Source organism: Apteryx rowi, unplaced genomic scaffold (genome assembly GCF_003343035.1).
Source record: "Apteryx rowi isolate R43461 unplaced genomic scaffold, aptRow1 scaffold_339, whole genome shotgun sequence".
NCBI lineage: Eukaryota > Metazoa > Chordata > Aves > Apterygiformes > Apterygidae > Apteryx > Apteryx rowi.
The window spans coordinates 320,392-338,712 of record NW_020449852.1 but is presented as its reverse complement, the minus strand read 5'-3'; the positions used below and the strand labels follow the sequence as shown (position 1 = coordinate 338,712).

General features: G+C 43.7%; 1 protein-coding gene across 1 annotated transcript in view; it reads left to right on the top strand.

The window, feature by feature from the left end:
• Window positions 1-269: 269 nt before the first annotated feature.
• Window positions 270-18,321, top strand: part of ERICH6B (glutamate rich 6B) — a 36,120-nt gene continuing 18,068 nt past the window's right edge. Inside the window, exons 1-6 of the mRNA XM_026072237.1 lie at window positions 270-642; window positions 3,564-3,621; window positions 6,068-6,182; window positions 7,557-7,635; window positions 10,404-10,529; window positions 17,635-17,693. Of these exons, the coding sequence (XP_025928022.1) occupies window positions 270-642; window positions 3,564-3,621; window positions 6,068-6,182; window positions 7,557-7,635; window positions 10,404-10,529; window positions 17,635-17,693 (810 nt within the window). The remainder of the gene's footprint in view (window positions 643-3,563; window positions 3,622-6,067; window positions 6,183-7,556; window positions 7,636-10,403; window positions 10,530-17,634; window positions 17,694-18,321) is intronic.

The window sequence follows — 18,321 nt, the reverse complement described above, 5'->3', positions numbered from 1 at the left end:
CCTACCAATGGGACTTAAGCATGCCCTTAATATTAGGTATTTGTTTAAGTGCTTTGTTGAATTGCAGCCTAGTAGATCCTCCTGAAAGGAAAGTGATTTTCAATCTAATAAGGTTATCTTAGTGTGAACATTTTAACTACATCAATCAATATGCCCGTCAGGAGTAAATGACTAATGGGATTTCTCTTTTCTTTCTTTCTTTGTTACCAGAATGATGAATTGACTTTGCCTGTTGCTGAAGATTCTCATCTCCTTAATGCATTGCAGATATGTCTAATGGACACAAGCTGTCAGGGTCTGGCAGTAACCAGTCCCAACCAAAAAAATTTCCCCCCGGGAGTATTTCATCAGATTCCAGCTCTGCTGTTTCGCTCCTCACAGAGGAGAATGTGAAAAAGCTGGAAAAGGAGTACATGGATTCTAAAGAAGCCTTCAATAAGCAGAAAATTGAAGAATATATTAAGCAGAGTAATCTTGCTCTCTCCGGCAAAGAAACAACTAGAAAAAGCAGCAGAGAGCTTGCCTGGAATGAAGAGCCTGAAGGAGCCTCCTCATCCTTTCCCACAAAGTGGAGTGAAGATCCTAAAGAAGTTCACTGGAAGATCTCTGAAGAAATTTCARGGAAAGATAAGCTATTAACAGGTATTTCACAGCAATCTGTTAGTGGGAAGGAGAGAGAATTAGATGCCTGTGATCTTTTTTAAGTTTCTGTTTGCACATGGTAAATATGAATTTTATCCATGGGCACCTAAAATGGTGTCAGGTTCTGAGGAGCACATGTGTCTGACCCTCCTTGCCTGCCAGCAAGGGTTGCAGTTGTGTGGACTCATGGGCTGGTTTGCACAGTCTGTTTGGGCAAAGGTACTGAGCTTTGAGAGCATGGTAAGGAGCACTAGCACCCAGATATGAATCCCATTTGTGGAATCTGTCAGAGAGCTTGCCACAAACACAAAGTGCTAGTCTAAGTAGTCCAGTTGGAAAAAAATAGGATTTTATAAATGACTTAAATGGAAGCACAGTGAAGCCAGGACAGAGTATATCTGGAAATCCTGCCACACCCATTTTAGGAAATAAGGCAGCACTTTTGAACTTCCAAGGTGTTCAAAATCTAAACATTGTGACTTAGACTTGTCTTGAAAGTCAGAGTTGCTCTGTTGCATGCAAATGCCAGCAAACTAGAATTAGACAATTATTTTTTTTTTTACTAGATATCTAAAACTATGCTTACATTTTTTTCCATATACCCTGCTTTTAATAATATTTTACCGCTCATTAAGCAATCCAGCTGACATTCAGAAGCAGATAGCAGAGACAAAAATGTGGCTAATCCATAAAAAGGATGAGCCCCTAAATTCCAGGAAAAAAAAATCTAAGTATGGAAGAACTTGTCCCATTTTGGTTCTGGCTGCCCGATTCTCTGAGCAGTCACGACACAGCCCATCTCCTCTGCTTGCAAGCAAGAATGTGACTTGTTGCTGTATGCAGGACAGGGCCACAGCTGTCCCTGAGAAGTGAATAAGGAAGGGACAAGTGGCACCAGTCGGAAAAGAAAGGTCCACTGGGAAGGGGACCACACAGTGGCTGTGGGGAAGTGCAACTCATTCCTTACATTTGGGCAAGCTGTCCTTATGCAAAGATCCCAGACTGGGATTCAGGTGGGACTCCTTGGCCTTATCCTAAGTATAAATTGATTTCTAGAGGAAAGTTTGGATGTTTTCCCTCTTTTTTCTTTGAACATGCTTGAATATGGTGAGAAGCGTCACGCGTTCCACCTGTCTATAGAAGGATAGCCCCCAGCACAGCCTGCCTTGGCACAGCCAGAAATGCACAGCTGGCCTGAAGGATTCAGCCTCGCCCTTAATGCAAAGTTACCTATTTCCTACAGAAGTCATGCATTACTCCTCCTTGGGGCTTGGCCAGCAGAACTGTTCTCTGCTCACTTTTGCATTATTTTCAATACAAATCTTGCCCACCTCTGAGAACAAGAACAATTGACTGTTTGCACACACAAGGTTTATTTTTGAACAGTTCCACATGGAAATAAAATATTCTTAGCAGATATTCATAAGCTACATCCCTGAGGATAAATCTACCCCTGCAAGAGGCTGAGGATCTCAAACAGCCACAAGTAACTGTAATCAAATGCATTCAAAAACATCTCTGAGTGCTATCCCAAGAAATTGCATGTTGGATTTCCACACCTTTTAACTTGCAATTTTAAATTCAGATGAAATATAAAGTTTATTTTAGCCTATTCTGGTTCAGGGCTAGTATTTAGATACAAGTAGATTTACCAAGGAAAATCAAATGTAACTTTGGGACTGTCTCATTTGGGACCTAGATTGAACAATTAATATGTCTGAAAGTGTTTATACAGTCATGGAGCTTCTTTGGCTTTTTTCAATCTCTTTACATTTTTTTTAGTCTTTCATAAGAGTGGCTTGTAAAATCGGAGCTGCAACCTTTCGACATTCTTTCTGGCTCCTTGTTACAATTGTGCTTCTCATTTCTCCATGTGTTTAATATATTCGTCTACATTTTCTCTCCCACCATCTCCTCCTGACGCCTTACTATGCTGCACCAACATCTCTTCCCTCTCCACGTGTCTCCATGCCCACGCTCTTGCCCAGGCCTCTGTGCTCCCACGGGCACCTCTCTTCTCTCCCAGCAGCTTCTGCAAACTCCTGCCCTGAATCTCTCCCTCTGTCCTCTCTGATTTTTTTGAAAATAACTACAGTTGGGATTTTGGCACTAAGATACATTCAATAGCCATTGGTTTAACTGGTAGACCATTTGAGCTGAATGCAAATCTCTGCTGATTAAGGAATTACAATCAACTCTGTAGATGGGGGTTGCAACAGATCTGCTGTGCTCTGCACAGAGAGGGAAACGTGTAACGTGTGGCCACTCAATTAATGCAAACCTGGAGGAAAAAGGTGCTGCTCTGACAGCAAGTCCCCTCAGGGCACTTCATGTGCCTATATGAAGTGTTTGGGCCAAAATYCCAAATGTCCCCATCACTCGTGCAGCATCCTGGCCTTCCTGCAGAACGACAGCCTCTGGTCCCCTTCCCTCAGCAACTGCTCAGCAACACTGACGACAGCTGGAAGTAGAAGAGAAGACAGTTGTGCAGTTCAATTTGGTGTTGTTACCTCTGTGCAGGCACACCAGCATAAGCAATGAAGGTGAAATGCCCATGGGAATACGTCCTCCCGATGAGTCGGTAAAATTAGATCTGGAGAGCTTACAAGCGAAACCTGAATGGAAAAGGCAGAGTAAATTAGCTTGTAACTCTTGTCCCTTCTTCTGCAGAGCCTGTCCTCAGTCTACAGCAACTTTTTTACAGCTCATTTTTGGGAGCTATTTTTTTCACCTGCCTACAATTTATTGTACCATTAAAATAGATGAGGAAAAATGTTCCCCGTTAAGGTGGGAAGGTTTTATCTGACATACAAAATAATGAAATGGCAAGAAATTTCAAGGCAGAAAAATCCTGCTGTTCCATGCAAAAAAAATCTTTTTTTTTTTTTTTTTTTTAAGAAAGCTTTTTCTCTCCTCTCCAGAATTGGCGACAGATTCCCTGTCAGCTCTGCCCATTGGTTCTCAGCTGGAAGAATCCAAGTAAGGAGAGTAATTGGTAACATTTTTCTATATAATTCAGTCAAGTTAGACTGTATTTATGTTATACGTAGGCTCACAGCAGGAACACCTAACAACTGGAGATTTACAGGATGTCTGAGACATCTGCAACCTGGCAGCCTCTGTTGTATCTGCACTATTAATAATCTGGAAGTTACGTCTGTCTAAGTAATTATCTTTGGGCCCCTCATTGTTTGGTATATTAAAAAGGACACTGTCAGCTTCTGTAGATTTAATTATTTTTCTTTTTTAAGACAGATAAATCCTGTGCAGCATCTCTAGAAATTGCTGTGATGTATGATTTTTATTTTGCAGAGTGCTCTTTTATCTAGGGAGGAAAAGTAAGCCCGATTCCCCAGCTGAGGTAAATCAGTGTAATTCCACCCTTCATTCTACCAATGTCACTGGAACAATGTTGATTTACATCAGCCAGGGATGTAGCTCACTCCTTTGGCTATCCAATATAAATGTTAGACATATCTAATCTTTCTTTCAGGCAGAGAGGAGGAGAGAGAAGAGAAACTAAACAGAGATGCTTGTTCAAGAGACAAAAAAAGACCAAATTCTTCTGTGGTGTACTTTAAGTGGCACTCAGTTCATTGACAGTATTCCTTATATGAGTATTTGAGGGATGTTTTGGCTTTTTTCCTTAAAGGTGTTGCCACAGCTGCTTAGCACCAAGGGGAAATGTATATAAGAAACTGTTTAAAGCAAGACTCTGGCGTATTGCTACATGAACATTCAGTGAGATTTTTTTCATTATAGTGTTATAAATTTATAACTTTCAACCTGAAGGAGTGTAGGCTCTATTTCTTCCAAAATTACTAAGCGCTGTGAAATGTTATGGTCTGAGGTAAATTCTCCATTGTGCTATTAAGGGAAATTGGTCATAAGGTTTCCAAGAGGACTAACAGAAAGTCATTGGCATAAGCAAATGGGCTGCACAAATGCAAGAAAAACATTACTGCCAACCTATCTGATAGGTTTATGTTTTCCCATGAGATGTATCACTAACTGTTGCCTGCAGCAGGATGTGGTCCAGGTGGTCAGCTCAGCAGTAGGATGAACTGAGCCTGCCATTAAGGAGCCAGATGTGATTTGAGCTGTCAGGATTCAAGCAGTGACTCCCAGCAAATGGCTGTGGCTGTGCCCTATGGACATCTGCTTGACGTGAGCACACTTCTCGCCACCGATGGTCCCAGGAGCAAGAGTTTGGCGAGCCGGGTAACAGGCAGCCGCTGCCTTCATGGTCTCCGAAGYTGGGACTCCTATGACATTTGAGTTAGATACCTCTCCTGGCTCCCTTGAATATAGTGCTTCCTGGTTCTGTTCTTCACTTGTAAGGTGGAGATGATGTTTTGCTGCCTCAGCAGAGCTGGGAGCATAAACACGCGGAATGTTCATGAGGTGCTCGGATAGGAGGGCGGTGGAGGCACCTGAGCACCTCAGCTCCCTTTATTCCTCTGAGGTTTTTATCCATGAATACATTAATTTGTGTGTGCTGTGCCCAGAATCCTTTAAAATTCTTAGACAACTAATAAAAAAGCAGTGATGTGTAACGGCCTTGTTGAATTACTAATGCAGATAAACAAAAAAATCAAAACCCTTCACTCCTTCCCTTGCATCAGATCGAGTCAGGCCCCAGTGGCACTTTGTTCAGCATGATATTTTTTTCATACCTTTTTTTTTTACCAAGACCACAGGCATCTTTAAATTAGTATGTCAGAAGCAAACAAAAACATTCTGCCTGCATTGCATGGATAGAAGTGGCTGGAAACCCTGATAGCTCTGTGTCATAGGCTCAGAACAATTTAATATCTTGCCAGACAACTTCAGGTAGAATGGGAGGATTTCCAGAAAGCACCATTTGTTGCTGGACATGCTGTGATAAGGGGGAAGTCTTTCTGCCTGCCATGCCAGAAATGGCACCAACATAGCCACAGTCTGTATGGGATGCAGAACGAATGCCATAGTGCAGAGTGGAGCAGAGCAGACTAATACCATTTGCAGAATTATGTAAAGTGAGATGAGCAAAATATGGAGTTTAGGACTGATACAACCTCGTTTAGTGTAAAGTGCCCAGTGAACTAGAGGTAAGGAAAGTGGTAAGCCTGTGGAGGTCTCTATGGAGGTCCCTACCAAAAGTCCTTGCGTATTTTGGGTGCTGAGGCTGACGGTTACCCCACTACCCTCTGCTGCCCTTAGCTTTGTGAGTGCATCTCTCCTCGTCACGCATTGCAGAAGCCTAACTTCCTCATTTTCTGAAATATGGCTCTTTAAGGTGACTGATGTTACCTGCCCAAAACAATGACACAAAGAATCACCAGTAACTGCTGGGAAACCTTGTCTGTTCCTAAATCCCCGAGCACTCTTCTCCTCTGGCCGTAAACTGAGTTTGAGCATCCCACCTGGTGTGCCCTCTTTGCAGGCAGTATGTCGATGGCTCTCCTGCCTCCTCCTGCAGCAGTAGGCACCATGTCGAGGATGTGACGACTCAGACAGAGTGGAGCTATTCAGGTAAATCCATGGCTGCCAGAGAGGACTGTGAGTTCATTTAAAGCAGGCCTGTTCAATATGACAAGTAGTTGGTTCTCCAAAAGAGCTAGTTTTAGAAAAATGAAAATGAAGGTTTGCTTTAAAAAGTGGCCTTTTGGCATGAGTTTTTTTAAAAAAATACTCAAAAAGTAGGTTTTATTCCACTGAAATGTTGATCCAGTTGTAGCACTCTGACAGGAGGATAAATGCCTCTCATAACCAATTTCCTAAGTTCTGGTCCCTTCCTATTAGTCCATGCAAAGAATCCATGGCTTTTTTTCCTTACATCCAGATTTAGTTTGCTTTCTGCATTATTAGGTATTTCACGTAGAAATTGGCCAAAGGAGAACACTTGGGTACAGATCCAGATCCAGTCAGATATCAGTGAGAGTCCAAGGGTAAATCAGGGCCATGTGCAGCATCTCATCTGATAAGGCAGTAGCTGATGAGCATCAGTGAGAGTGCCCTGAGCCTGTAATACCCAAGCCTACTCAGTCAAGGCCCAGTCAAAAGCTAATTTTGCAGTGAACCGAGGAAATAACCCGAAAGAATTGTGCCTATGTTAAGACTATAGCAATTCTGGCAATTAAGCATGGGTTTGAGCCTGCCCTTGAAGTCGGTTTTGCCCACCATCACCATGACAAGCCCTGACCTCAAGAGCACCTGAAGGCACCTTCCTGTCTCCTGAAGCCCAGAGGTTGCTCCTCCTGGTTGCCACCAGCATGATGGGTCTCTGCAACCATTCAACATCACACTTCAAGGCCAGAGTCTCCACTTAGGCTAACTCAACTCCTCCATTTCCAGCTGTCCAGGTTCAGGCGGACGTTTGAGAGCTGAAGTTGCACTGATTTGCATGGGCACATTGGACACCTAAATGTTTTAGGGGATCCTGACCAGAGTGTTTATCTGTGAGAGAAGTACTACCCCCAGAAGTCACAGCACCCAGGAAAACATCCCTGCTGAGTTTGCCCCTCAGGCCACTGAGAGGACAGGATGGTGATGTGGTCCTGGGCATGTGCCAAGAAATACATTGTCACCAGGCTACCCCAGCCCACGAGGATTTATTAAATGCTTAGCTAGCAAAACAAAAGGCATTAACTTCTTGGCTGTAGCTTTTTGCCAAAAGATAGGCAGGTCGTGCTTCAATGCAGATGTCTCAGGGAAAAATGTGCAGTGCATTAGAGAGCTGTGACTCATAGAATAATTATCCTCATTTCTCATAGTTTATTAATAATTTAAACCCAATCTTGGTGTTATTGATCTATCATTGAATCGGAGATTTATTTCAGATCTGTAGTCACAGAAGCAGTAAATTTAATCCCCCTTCCCCTCCCACCCTTCCACCCACTAAACTCACTTTATAACTAAAACATGATGTTTGGGCTGTTTCAGTAATAGCAGAAGAGAAGAAAAGCTCAGAGGGAGCAAAATGGAGAAGCCTTAAACACACAGATCATCAAGGTGAGCAGCACTACTGTTTGGATTTTAATACATCTTTTTAGACCACACGTTCCTCTGCAAATGGTCTTAGAGATGCTGAAAGAATCACAGTAGTCACTTGCTGGCATAAGCATCCCAACCAGATCCTAAATCAGTTTTGCCTAATTTTTAAATGGTTTCACTGTGATCACTTTCCAGAGGTAGCATCAGCTTTGCACATATCCCAGTTGTGGATCCCAGCCATACACTTTATCCTCTGGAAACACAGATATGATCTCACCAAAGTAAAAGTGCCTGCAATGCATAGGCTGGGAATTGCAAGGCACACAAGCTAATCAGGCCTGGGCCTGATTCTAATCTTGCATAAACTGGTGCAAACCTGAAGCAGCTGCCCCAGTGTCTCAGGAGTATCATGGCTGTAAAATCAATTCAAGTGTGTGGAGGATCAAGCCTAGAAACTGTTATGTGAAGGCTCCTGCAGCAGTGCTCACTTGATTGTAGTATCTGTCCAGCACATTCACTGATATAAACAGCAAGACCTGGCCTTTTAAAGGAAGCCAGGAATAGCAAATAGCATGCTTTATATTTATAAAGTGCTCAGAATAGTGATTTTTGTAGGCAAATGAAATACATTTTTATTAGACCAATTGTCTCATATAGTTAGGATAGAAAATGTGCCTTTGGGTACGCCAGCACTTCCCTGGGTCCAAAAGAAAGTAGCAAATGTGCCCAAAAGCTTATCTATTTTTTTCATCTATATTAACGGATGCAATAAAAGATATTACCATCCCCTGCCAGCCCAACCTCACTGTTGTCCTTAGATCACTGCAGTTGTAACAACAGTGAAGTGGGGCTCTTGGCCAATGCCAGGGCTCCTGTAGCTATGGAAATGTGTGATGGGGCCAAGCTGTCATAGCCTTACTCTAGAAAGCAAATGTGAACTCAGTATAACCAGGCGGAGAAGAGGTATTTGCAGGGTAAAGCGCTGGAGTGCACCGATGAGTGTGGGCTCCTTATGTTGGATGTTTTCTGCGCACGTGGGAAAAATTCTTTGAGAAGAACATCAGGAAAATAAAACACAACAAATCCAGTGTGGTTTATAACTAAGTTTTCCAGAGGTGTCATTCTTAATTAAATAGTGGATGAGCTTGATTTTCTTTGGTTTGGGGTTTTTGAGTGTTCAGTTTAAATTAACTAAACCCAGAATAAGACCAGTGAAATGCTGCTATTTGATTAATCCCACAGGATAACAGATGGTTGCAGGAGTAAAACATCAGGATGCAGGTGCTGGGAGCTGCAGGGTTGTTTGGAGGGGAGCAAAGCTAGGGAAATCGGGGGCCAGAAATCTTGCTCAGCATTTGTCTCCCAGCACTGATGGGACTGTTGCAATCGCCTGGTCAGAGCTCCTGCAAAGCCCAGGCTTTCCTGCATTGCACCTTTCACCTCTGCTGCCCCCAAGAGAGTCATTTGGCCACATTTTACCTGAAGCTGTAAATTCTTAGAAATTGTGGCTTTCCTGCACTTACAAACCAGTGACCTCCCTTCCTCCCCTGCCTCCATGAAATAGGCGGAGTGAGTAATTGCATGCACAAGTACCAATTACCAGTGCAAGCATGTGTTTTGAGTATCCATTTGTAAAGGAAACAGATTCAGCACCTTGCTGAATATTTAACCCTTCCTCCCACAATTTAGTTCCAGACTGGCAATTAAGAGAGTATTTTCAGTATTGAGTGGTCGTTCAGTAGAGAATTGAGTCTCTCTACGGGGTGCAGTTCAGTCTTGCTCAGATAGCTCATACTTTCTGAATGAGGTGGTTACACAGCCCACATTCTCATTATCACCCAGCGTATGACATCTAATGTATTTAAGTCTTATTACACACTGATAAGGTGAGGAAGTACCTTTTCCTACCCTGTTATAAGTGAATAACTAGAGAATTATGCCCCCATCTCATCCCACTTGAGTTAGCTGCAAACTTGCCCTCCTTTGAAGCACTTGCTGGAGGTGCCTGGTTGTTGACTGTATTWTCCTCCCAATTTAAGCACAGGGATGAACTTGGGCCTCAGTAACCTGCTGAAGTTCGCACAGATTTCTGGGCTCATGGGGCAGCATCCTTCTTTCTGGACCTGTCCTCCCATCTCAGCCTTGGCCGCGCTGATGTTGGAGGCCTTTGAGCGCAGTCATTTGATTTCAGCCCTTTCAAACTCCACAGAGTGCTCAGCTGCTCCTGGTGGCTCTCCCTGGCTGCTACTGCTGTGGTCTCTTCCTGGGACCTCCAAGGGTGACTCTTGTTTCAGTGTAGAGGAAAATAGTGGGATAGTTTTTTTAAACTTCTTGATATTTCTCAGCCAAGTGGAGTCTTTGACAAAGGAAGATGAAGACCATGCTCACTGCCAAAAAATGCTCCAGGGCAAGTCGTGTAGCAGGATTCAAATGACAGCTAGACATTTGATATTTATAGAAATGTAACAACAATTACAAGAACCTGCTTAGCCTGATGTGCTCAGATTCCTCCCTAGGACTAGGAAATAATTTCCACCCTCTGGTATATCATAATTCATGTCTAACTACAGGACAGGGACCCTTCTCCTCCCTCAAAATGTCCAGGTAATGTACATCCAGYGGGCAGGATTAGATGGACCATCATCTTTTTCTGCCCGGGCTGTCCATAGCGCAGGAGTCTGGTCCAGGCTCCACATGGCCCCCGTTAGTACCTGCAATGGTGTAAAAACTATTTCGGTGCTGTGTTCTCACACTGCGTGAACTTGTGCTTTTTCCTCCATATTTAGTGGTGCTCTTTAGAGACACCAAGCAATACTCTGGGAGGGAAGAGAGCAAGGAGAAAACTGAAACTGAGAAAGAGGCAGCAGCTGAAGAAGGAGAGGAAAATAACCAAACAGGACTGTATGAACAAGGTACAGTGTGATCTCTTCATTAATCACAGCAACTGTGAATTACATCTGAGGTTTCTACATGCCCAGCTTTGAAAATTCCAGGTTAAACCAAAAATTATTTTGTTCGTAAGAATAACCAAACCATTTAAAGTCCTTCGTTTGCTGCTGTGAATCAGAGACTGGCAATATTTGGTGGTAGTGGGACACAAGCGATCCTGTCTAGTCATATCATCCAGAGCTGTAATAAGAATGAGAAGGGAAATGTGTATGGGTCCATTTTTGTCAGGACACTGGAGGTAACCTCCAGGAAAGGGTCAGGTGAGTGACTGGGGTCCTGCACCTTAAACTGGAGGTGGCCTGTTGGAGCCCTCTTCCTCCCATGCTCTTCCTCCTCAATTTCAATGAATTTCAGTTCTGCCACACCTCAGATGGGTGGAGTATAGGGTATCAGATACCACAGGAGGCAAGAATAACATGTGGATTGGAGAAAAAAAGGTTGAAAAGGGGGCAAAAGAAAGAAAACTAGAGATCTGAGAAAATTAGCAAGAAATATGAGATCAGAGAAGGAAAACTCTCCATAGCTGTGAGCATTTAAATTCTTGTTGGTTGTTGTGTTTAAAAAAAAAAAAAAAAAGGGAAGACCCCAGGGAGGAAAGGAAAATGAATAGGGAATAGGAGAGAGGCAGAGAAAAGAGGAAAAATGGAAAAACAGAGGGAGAGAAAATTAAAAGGGGAGGTGGACATGAATTAGAAGCAAAGGGGGAGAAGCAGAAGGAAGAAGAAATTTAGATGGATAGCAAAGCAAAACCTGAAAAGCAAAGAAGGACTGACTCCAGAGAGCTGGGGAGATAGACTCAACAAGCTAATGTTCCTTGCCATTCATTGAAAGTTTGGTGTCAAAGTATTACAAAAAAAGTAACTTCCCTTTTCTTGTTCTGTCTGGATAGCTACAATCCTCAGAGGAATCAGGCTGTGAAAGAAAGGCCTGGGATAGCAAAACACTTCCTTTCTGCTTGGGATAGAAAGCATTCATACTGGGGAGAGAAGGGGAAAGGGCAGAAAGATGAGATTCTTGCATTTTTTTGTTTTGAGTTTTTGTATTATCACAACACTACCACTGGCTTTCATGCACATTTCTGCACTCGTTAGGTAGAAAGGGGCTGCCCAAAGTAGGGGACATGCTCTGCAGTGGAATCTGCTCTGGTATTTGCCAAAATAGATAATAGGCAAAGTGAGGGACAGAATTACAGACAAACGCTTGCCTGGCTTACCTCCTTTTGGCAACCCGAATGTCTTGGTCTCCTATCACTGGGTGCAGCTGCTTGAAATCTGCCGGAGGAGAATTCCTGGAAACCCTGCTCCATTCCTTCCTCCAGCCCTGCAGCTCATCACTGCATCCCTACTTTTGCTTGTCAGGCATTTATATAAATAGGATTAACATATGCAGTTACACTTAGCTAGGTTGCAAATTACACAGGCTATCAAGCCTTGTGCTTCAGGGCATACACTGATTACCATTGGAGGGGCAAAAATGAGTTTTTCCAATAACAGAATATTGCATGATTGACTGGGGATATTATGGGGCAGAGTGGATTAGCCTTTGCCATCAGTATCAGTTATGTGTCATTATTGCCTCGAAGTACCAGACTAAGCGAGCCACTTCCGTTCAGGCAGTGCTGGAGGTGGCTGGGTCCAGAATAGTAGTTTTGGTTGTTAAAAACATAACTGTTACCTAAACCTGCTATAAAATGTGCCTCCAGCAAGTTACACTCCCTGCTTCTGCTGCCCCTCTCCTGGGAAGTGTGCTACAAGCCTTAGGCTCACTGGAGGAGCTCTTCCTCCCCTCCCTTGCGCTCCTATGGCTAGACCCAGCAATTCCTATTTTTATTATAGGAAGTGCAACCCCTCCCATCTCCCTGCCCCTGAGCCCTCTGCTTTCCCCTAATTCAAATGATATACCTCTGGCAGTGGTTTCTTTGACCATAAGCTAAGGGCCAGGTCCTGCCCTACAGTGCATATGCTGTAGCCATAAAACAACATCCCACAACTTGATTTTTCAGAAGCCCAAATCACACACAGTCTCTTGGAGCTCCTCATCATCACTCTGCTGCTTTTCAGTCAAAGGAAAGGCCATGTCCTACAAAAGCTGGAGTGTCTGTTGCCATTCCTGACTCTCATGAGATCAAGAGGTATCAGAGGAGCGCTGGGACTCTCACTGCACAAGGAGGCTGGAGGATACAGAGGTGTTGGGATATCTGACTGCTCTGGCTGCATTTTTTCACGGGTGCAAAGCTGAGCACTGAGAATAGCATATGCTAAGACACATCTGTGTAGAGAAGATAATATCATCTTGGCTGGCTCCAGCCAGGATTTTCCAGCCTGCTGAGATTATGACAGATCAGCAGCTTGTATCGGCAAAGGTCAAGGTGCTGGCTGGACGGTACATTTTCCCGGAGAGAAAAGTGGAACAAGTCTCCAGTCCAGACAGAGGTATTTCTGATGATTTGTGTCCTGGGAATTGGGAACTCCTGACCAAAGGATCTTCTAACTACTGGGCAATTCTCTGTACATTTATGGTGCTTCCCAATACTTGTGAGAGAGAATTGAGGTCCACATTAGTTCTTTATAATGTACGAACAGATTTGCCCCCCCTTAACTTTCAGAACATCTCATTTCTTTTGTCTTGACAGCAAATGATTGTCTCATTTGAATGGAAGTAAAGAGCTAGAATTAACAGAAATCTAAAATAAGAAACATAATTAGCAGCAAAACTTTTAATTCTCCATTCTAAGCCATTGCTAAATGTGTTGCTGCTTATTTACTGAACTTGCCTTGACATTTAGACAGTTCCTTTTAATGCTAATAGAGTTGATTACGACATTGAATCCTACTGCTTTGAGGAAACTACTGCTCAGTATTCAGAGCTGCCAAGTTCCTCATGCACAAAAATACCTGCCTTTCTTCACGAGAAGTATGTATTATTCAGAGCAACCACATTAAAAAAAGGCAATCACCAAAGCTAGGAGTCTGAGATAATGAGAGTTGCATCCCCAGCCCACCGGGGCTGCGCACACCAGACGGCGTCTGTGGCCGTAGGGTGCCCTGGCCTAGAGGTCCAAGAGTCTCTGCTCTCCTCCATGCACACCCTCCCACCCAGGCCTGCCTCCCTTTGCCRCCTGATCAAAAGCCCATTTAATTCGGCGAGTTTCCATTTACTTCAGCAGCATTTGGATTGGGCCTTTTGAATATTTTAGGGTGGTTTTCTCTGTCACACTCATCTATCTAATGCTACTTCTTGCATTTCAAGCTTGTTAAAGCAGGGCTTGCCTGTGCTCTGTCTTTCTGTGGCTTCCAAGACAGCTGTGTAGCCAGGCAGAAGCAAAGCATATGTATTTCGCAAAGTTTTGACCTGTAAGTACCAAAGAACAGCTTGACCAGGATTGAGGCAAACCAGAGTCCTAGGACCACACCAAGAGAAGGCAGACCYGCCTGGTGTATCTGCACTTTCCTCCTTGCGCCAGGACATCTGAGAAGTCTCCTCCAGTGTCTAACACTAAAACCGACACATCAATATAAGCCTCTTAGACTCTCAGTCATGATGGGACGAGGCCAGCCCAAGCCTCAGCACACTGAGAACCAGGGTCTGGGCTTCCCCTTGTTCATTTGCTTTACTTGACTGCCCAAGAGTGCCACTCTGGGGAGACTGTGTTTGGTGGAGGATGGGGAGCACCAAGGAGGGTGAGTGGATAAAAGGGGCAGCTGGAACAGGGGAGGAAGAGGCAGAGGAGCGCAAGGAAGCCACTTGGCTTCCCCACGTTGCAGACAAGAGCTGGGGTTTCTTGCTCTTGTCCATTTGCATTTTGAACTCTGCAGTCAAGACTCTCTTCCTTGCCATCTTTACTGAGCCAAACACAGCAGGGACCCCTTCCTAATGGAAAGTCAGAGGCTAGAAATGGTTTTCTTCATAACAGTCACCTTCAGATTTTCGTCAATGTGTGTAATGGAGCTTTTTGTGCTCCATCCTCTGCAGATCAGTCAAACAGAGAGTTGTCCGATTGTCCTCCTATATCAATGTATATCATCATTATTCCTTCTGAGCTGTTGCAAAAGAGCACAGGTGTCAATAAGAATATAATTTGGTCTTACATTTAATTAAGTTTTATAAGTGAAAATGGTAGGTTTTCAGGAAATAAGCATCACCTCCACATTACTGAGCAAGCAGCATAAGAACAAGGCTGCCTGGGAGATGCAACCAGGCTCCCAAAATACGGCAGACTGGCAAACACTGTGAATGGCAATAAACTGACAAACCAGTCTAGTCTAACAAGCTTTGCCAATGCTACCGAGCGCAAGGAGATTATCATGATCTCAGGAAAACAGATACTTGGGATCAGTAATTTCCCCCAGGGGGTGATTATCTTGTAATAGCCACTATCCCTCATGCTGATTTCTTATTGGAAATGAGGAGCAAAGTTACACTAGTTTCTATCCATCAGCTGGTAAACAGCCAAGGTATGGGTTTTAAGGAGGTCTTAGAAAGGTGCACAAGGACATAAATGTAAATCGGGTCCTGTTATTAACGTGGTGAGTTTTCAGCCAAAAGTGGCACTTGCATATTATGTCATTAGAGCGTCCCGATGTTTATTTATAATTTTCTATGGCAAAACCTGAAGTGAGTCATTGAGATTTGGATTGACCATTGAAGCCACTGCTGTTTATTTTCTTTTTGTTGCTATCTCATCATTTGTAACCATGAATAATAAGCAGAGCAGGAGCTGTTCTCTATGAATGCTGCCTTGGAACGACAGTAAACAAGGTGATACAAGCCAGGCTGAGGGAAGGCAAGCTGATTTCCATAAAACAAGCTTGTTCAGAAACACAACCACTGCCAGGTCATGTTTTCACTACAAAATGAGATGCACTTTAAAGGCCTGCACGTAGCATTAGGTGCATTCCTTGGTTTTCAGTTGCATTTCAGAATTCCTTGGCCTCCAGCCAAGGAATTTGTGGAGGCAACTTGTCCATGCAGGAGAGATGGATTGGATAGCTGTCCTCAGGTCCCAGACCTAGTAATGGGAGGAGATGGTTTGAATCTGGTTTCTGCAATCTGTGCCTTTTGCTATGTGTCACTGTGCCAACAGGGGAGAGTCTGCACTCACACAACTTGATGCTTTCCTCAGTCACTAGGGTCTGATTAAGGGCTCCCACTAATAGTCATAGGAAGGACAGAGCTCACTGTTTTATCTTCCACAGTGTGGCCCCAGTGGACTGCAGGTCTCGCTGCTATGCTGTCCCATAAGTAAGCATCGCTGCTCTGAAGTGATTGGCCTACAGAGCAGATAAATTATATCCTTCCAATTGCAGCTCCCTGATTTCTCCTCTGCTGAGAGGGGTAGAGGCTTTTGCTTTGGGAGCTAGAGAAAAAGGGGATCTAGGTCCCAGTGGTTCTTGGTGGAAATATGTTTAAGACAAAAATCACGTCTGGGGTGCTTAGCCTGGAATTCCACTAAGCAGCTTCATTTCTGTGATGCAGGGAGCTGCATCAAAAATGATGACAGGCAGCAGCAAAAGACATCCTTGGGCCACATTTAAGTTGCCTTGCCTTATGTGAGAAATGACCTGGCGTGAAATGCAGGCCATAAGAATGGCTGCAAAGGGTCAGCCCAAAAGTGCATCTTAGCCCAGCCTCCTATCCTGGATAAAAGCCAGCAGACGCTTAGGAAGAAATAAAAAAATAAAGCAAACATTTGTTAATATTTCCCCAAATACTCTTTCATCCTCTAGTGATCTGTGACTCAGAAACTTCATGAACTATAGATGGTGTCTTTGCATTTAATAGCCCTTGATGGATTCTTCTTCCACTGACTGGTTTAATCCCTAGTGAACCAATGTAAAACTTTAAACATCCACTGTACCCTATGGCAAAGAATCTTTCTTGTTTATTTTAAACTTGTCACTTAATAGTTTCCTTTGATGATCATTCTTTTTTTTTTATTATTTTGAAGAACACCGAAGAATGTAAACAGCTGTTCCCTAGTCATGCCACTCTTCCCTTCACAAAACTCTGTCATATTTCTTCTTTAGTCATTTTTCTTCCATGATAAGAAGGCTTAATCTATTCAGTCACTCCTTGAATGGAGGCCCTTTTATGCCCTTGATCATCTTCAATTGCCTTTCTCTGTAGCTTTTCTATTTCTTCTATATCATATTTGAGACTGGTGAATCAGGACTGCACAATAGTATTCAAGAGATGGGAGCCCATGGATTTATAAAGCAGCATAAGGATTTGCTCTGTTTTGCTCTCTACTCCTTTCCTAATAATTCGTAGTTTTCTGTTTGCTTTTTTGATTGCTATTGAGTGTTGAGCTGACATTTGCATAGAGCTATCTATTATAACCTCAAGATTTCATTCCCAGGTGGAAATAGTCATCTCAGAGCCCATTATTTTGTACATAAAGATAGGATTGTCTTTTCCCATGCACATCACTTTACATTTATCTACATCAAATTTCATCTGTGATTTTATTACCCTTTTATTCAGTGCCGTGGGGTCTTTCTGCAACCAACCCTTCACAGTCGGCCCTTTGCCTTGACTATCCTGAATATCATCAGCAAACTTCTCTCACTATTCACTTCTGTTTCAAGATTATTTATGAATATTTTGAAGGCATGGGGCAGTCTTTAGGCTAATTTAGCACCTTCCTCTTTGAAATTTGAGGTGCCAGGCCCCAGGAGAGGGAAGAAATGTAAGCATTCAAGCTCTTTGGATGGTGATTGGAGAACAGTAGGCGCTTCAGGGGAAGGACAGCAGCGTACTTAACTAGGGCATCTCCTTCTCCCTGTTGCACAAATGGATGAGGGAGGTGATGCAGCATGCTGGGAAATGTGTTTCCCCCATCTATCAAGACTATAAGAGACCGACAGGAGACCCTCGGGTCACCCTTTCCCTTGCTAAAGCTGGGGCCTTGCGCAAACAGGTGTGCAGAAGTCACAGGGCCCAAGGAGGGCAGGCAGGAGGAGAGCGATGGATGACAAAGCCTCTTTCTGAGAAAACTGCTGCACACACCGTCATTAGCCACTGCTTTTAATGAATAGGAATTAATTGGCAACTTTTCCTTACTATAAGCCCTGTATGAGCCTGTTGACTTTGCACAAAGAAGTTCAAGACCAGAGTCAGAAGATGAAGTGCCTGCCGTCTAGAGGACACAAGCATGAGTGTGATTGGACACTGACTGCCCTCTACACGGATGAGGTGAGGTCCAGCTGGGGGATAATGGCGAAACTGCCTGACAGTTAGCGAAAGGAATCAGGAATTTCTGTGACAAGTACTTTTTTGTTGTTTTTTTATGGAGGAGCACCATCTTGCAATACTGCCCACTTGGAGGTCCTGGCTGGCGGAACCTGGCAGTGGGTGCTGTGAGCGTCACACTCTCGAGGGCCTGGGAGTAATTAGTTCAGTCCTCTTTATACTGAGCACCCACCACATTTAAGAAAATAACAAGAAGGAGGAAAATCTTCCCCATTTGAACACAGTTTTTACAAATCTCACCCCCAGAAATCTTGCCCACTCCCATGTTCCTCCAAGAGGATAAAGGTGCTGCTGTTTGCAGAGGAGCACTTCTTTCTGCTCGAGGCTGAGGCACCTTTATTTGGGGGCAGAGGCTGGAAAGTTGCCACTGTTATTTGTAGATAAAAGAAGTAAGGCTGAGTGTCAGTTCAGCACCTGAGGCAAGCACTAAACTAATTCACTGAGGCAAAAAAGGGGAGAAACCRAACAGCTTCAGCAGACAGTTCTCCTTACCTGGCACACAGA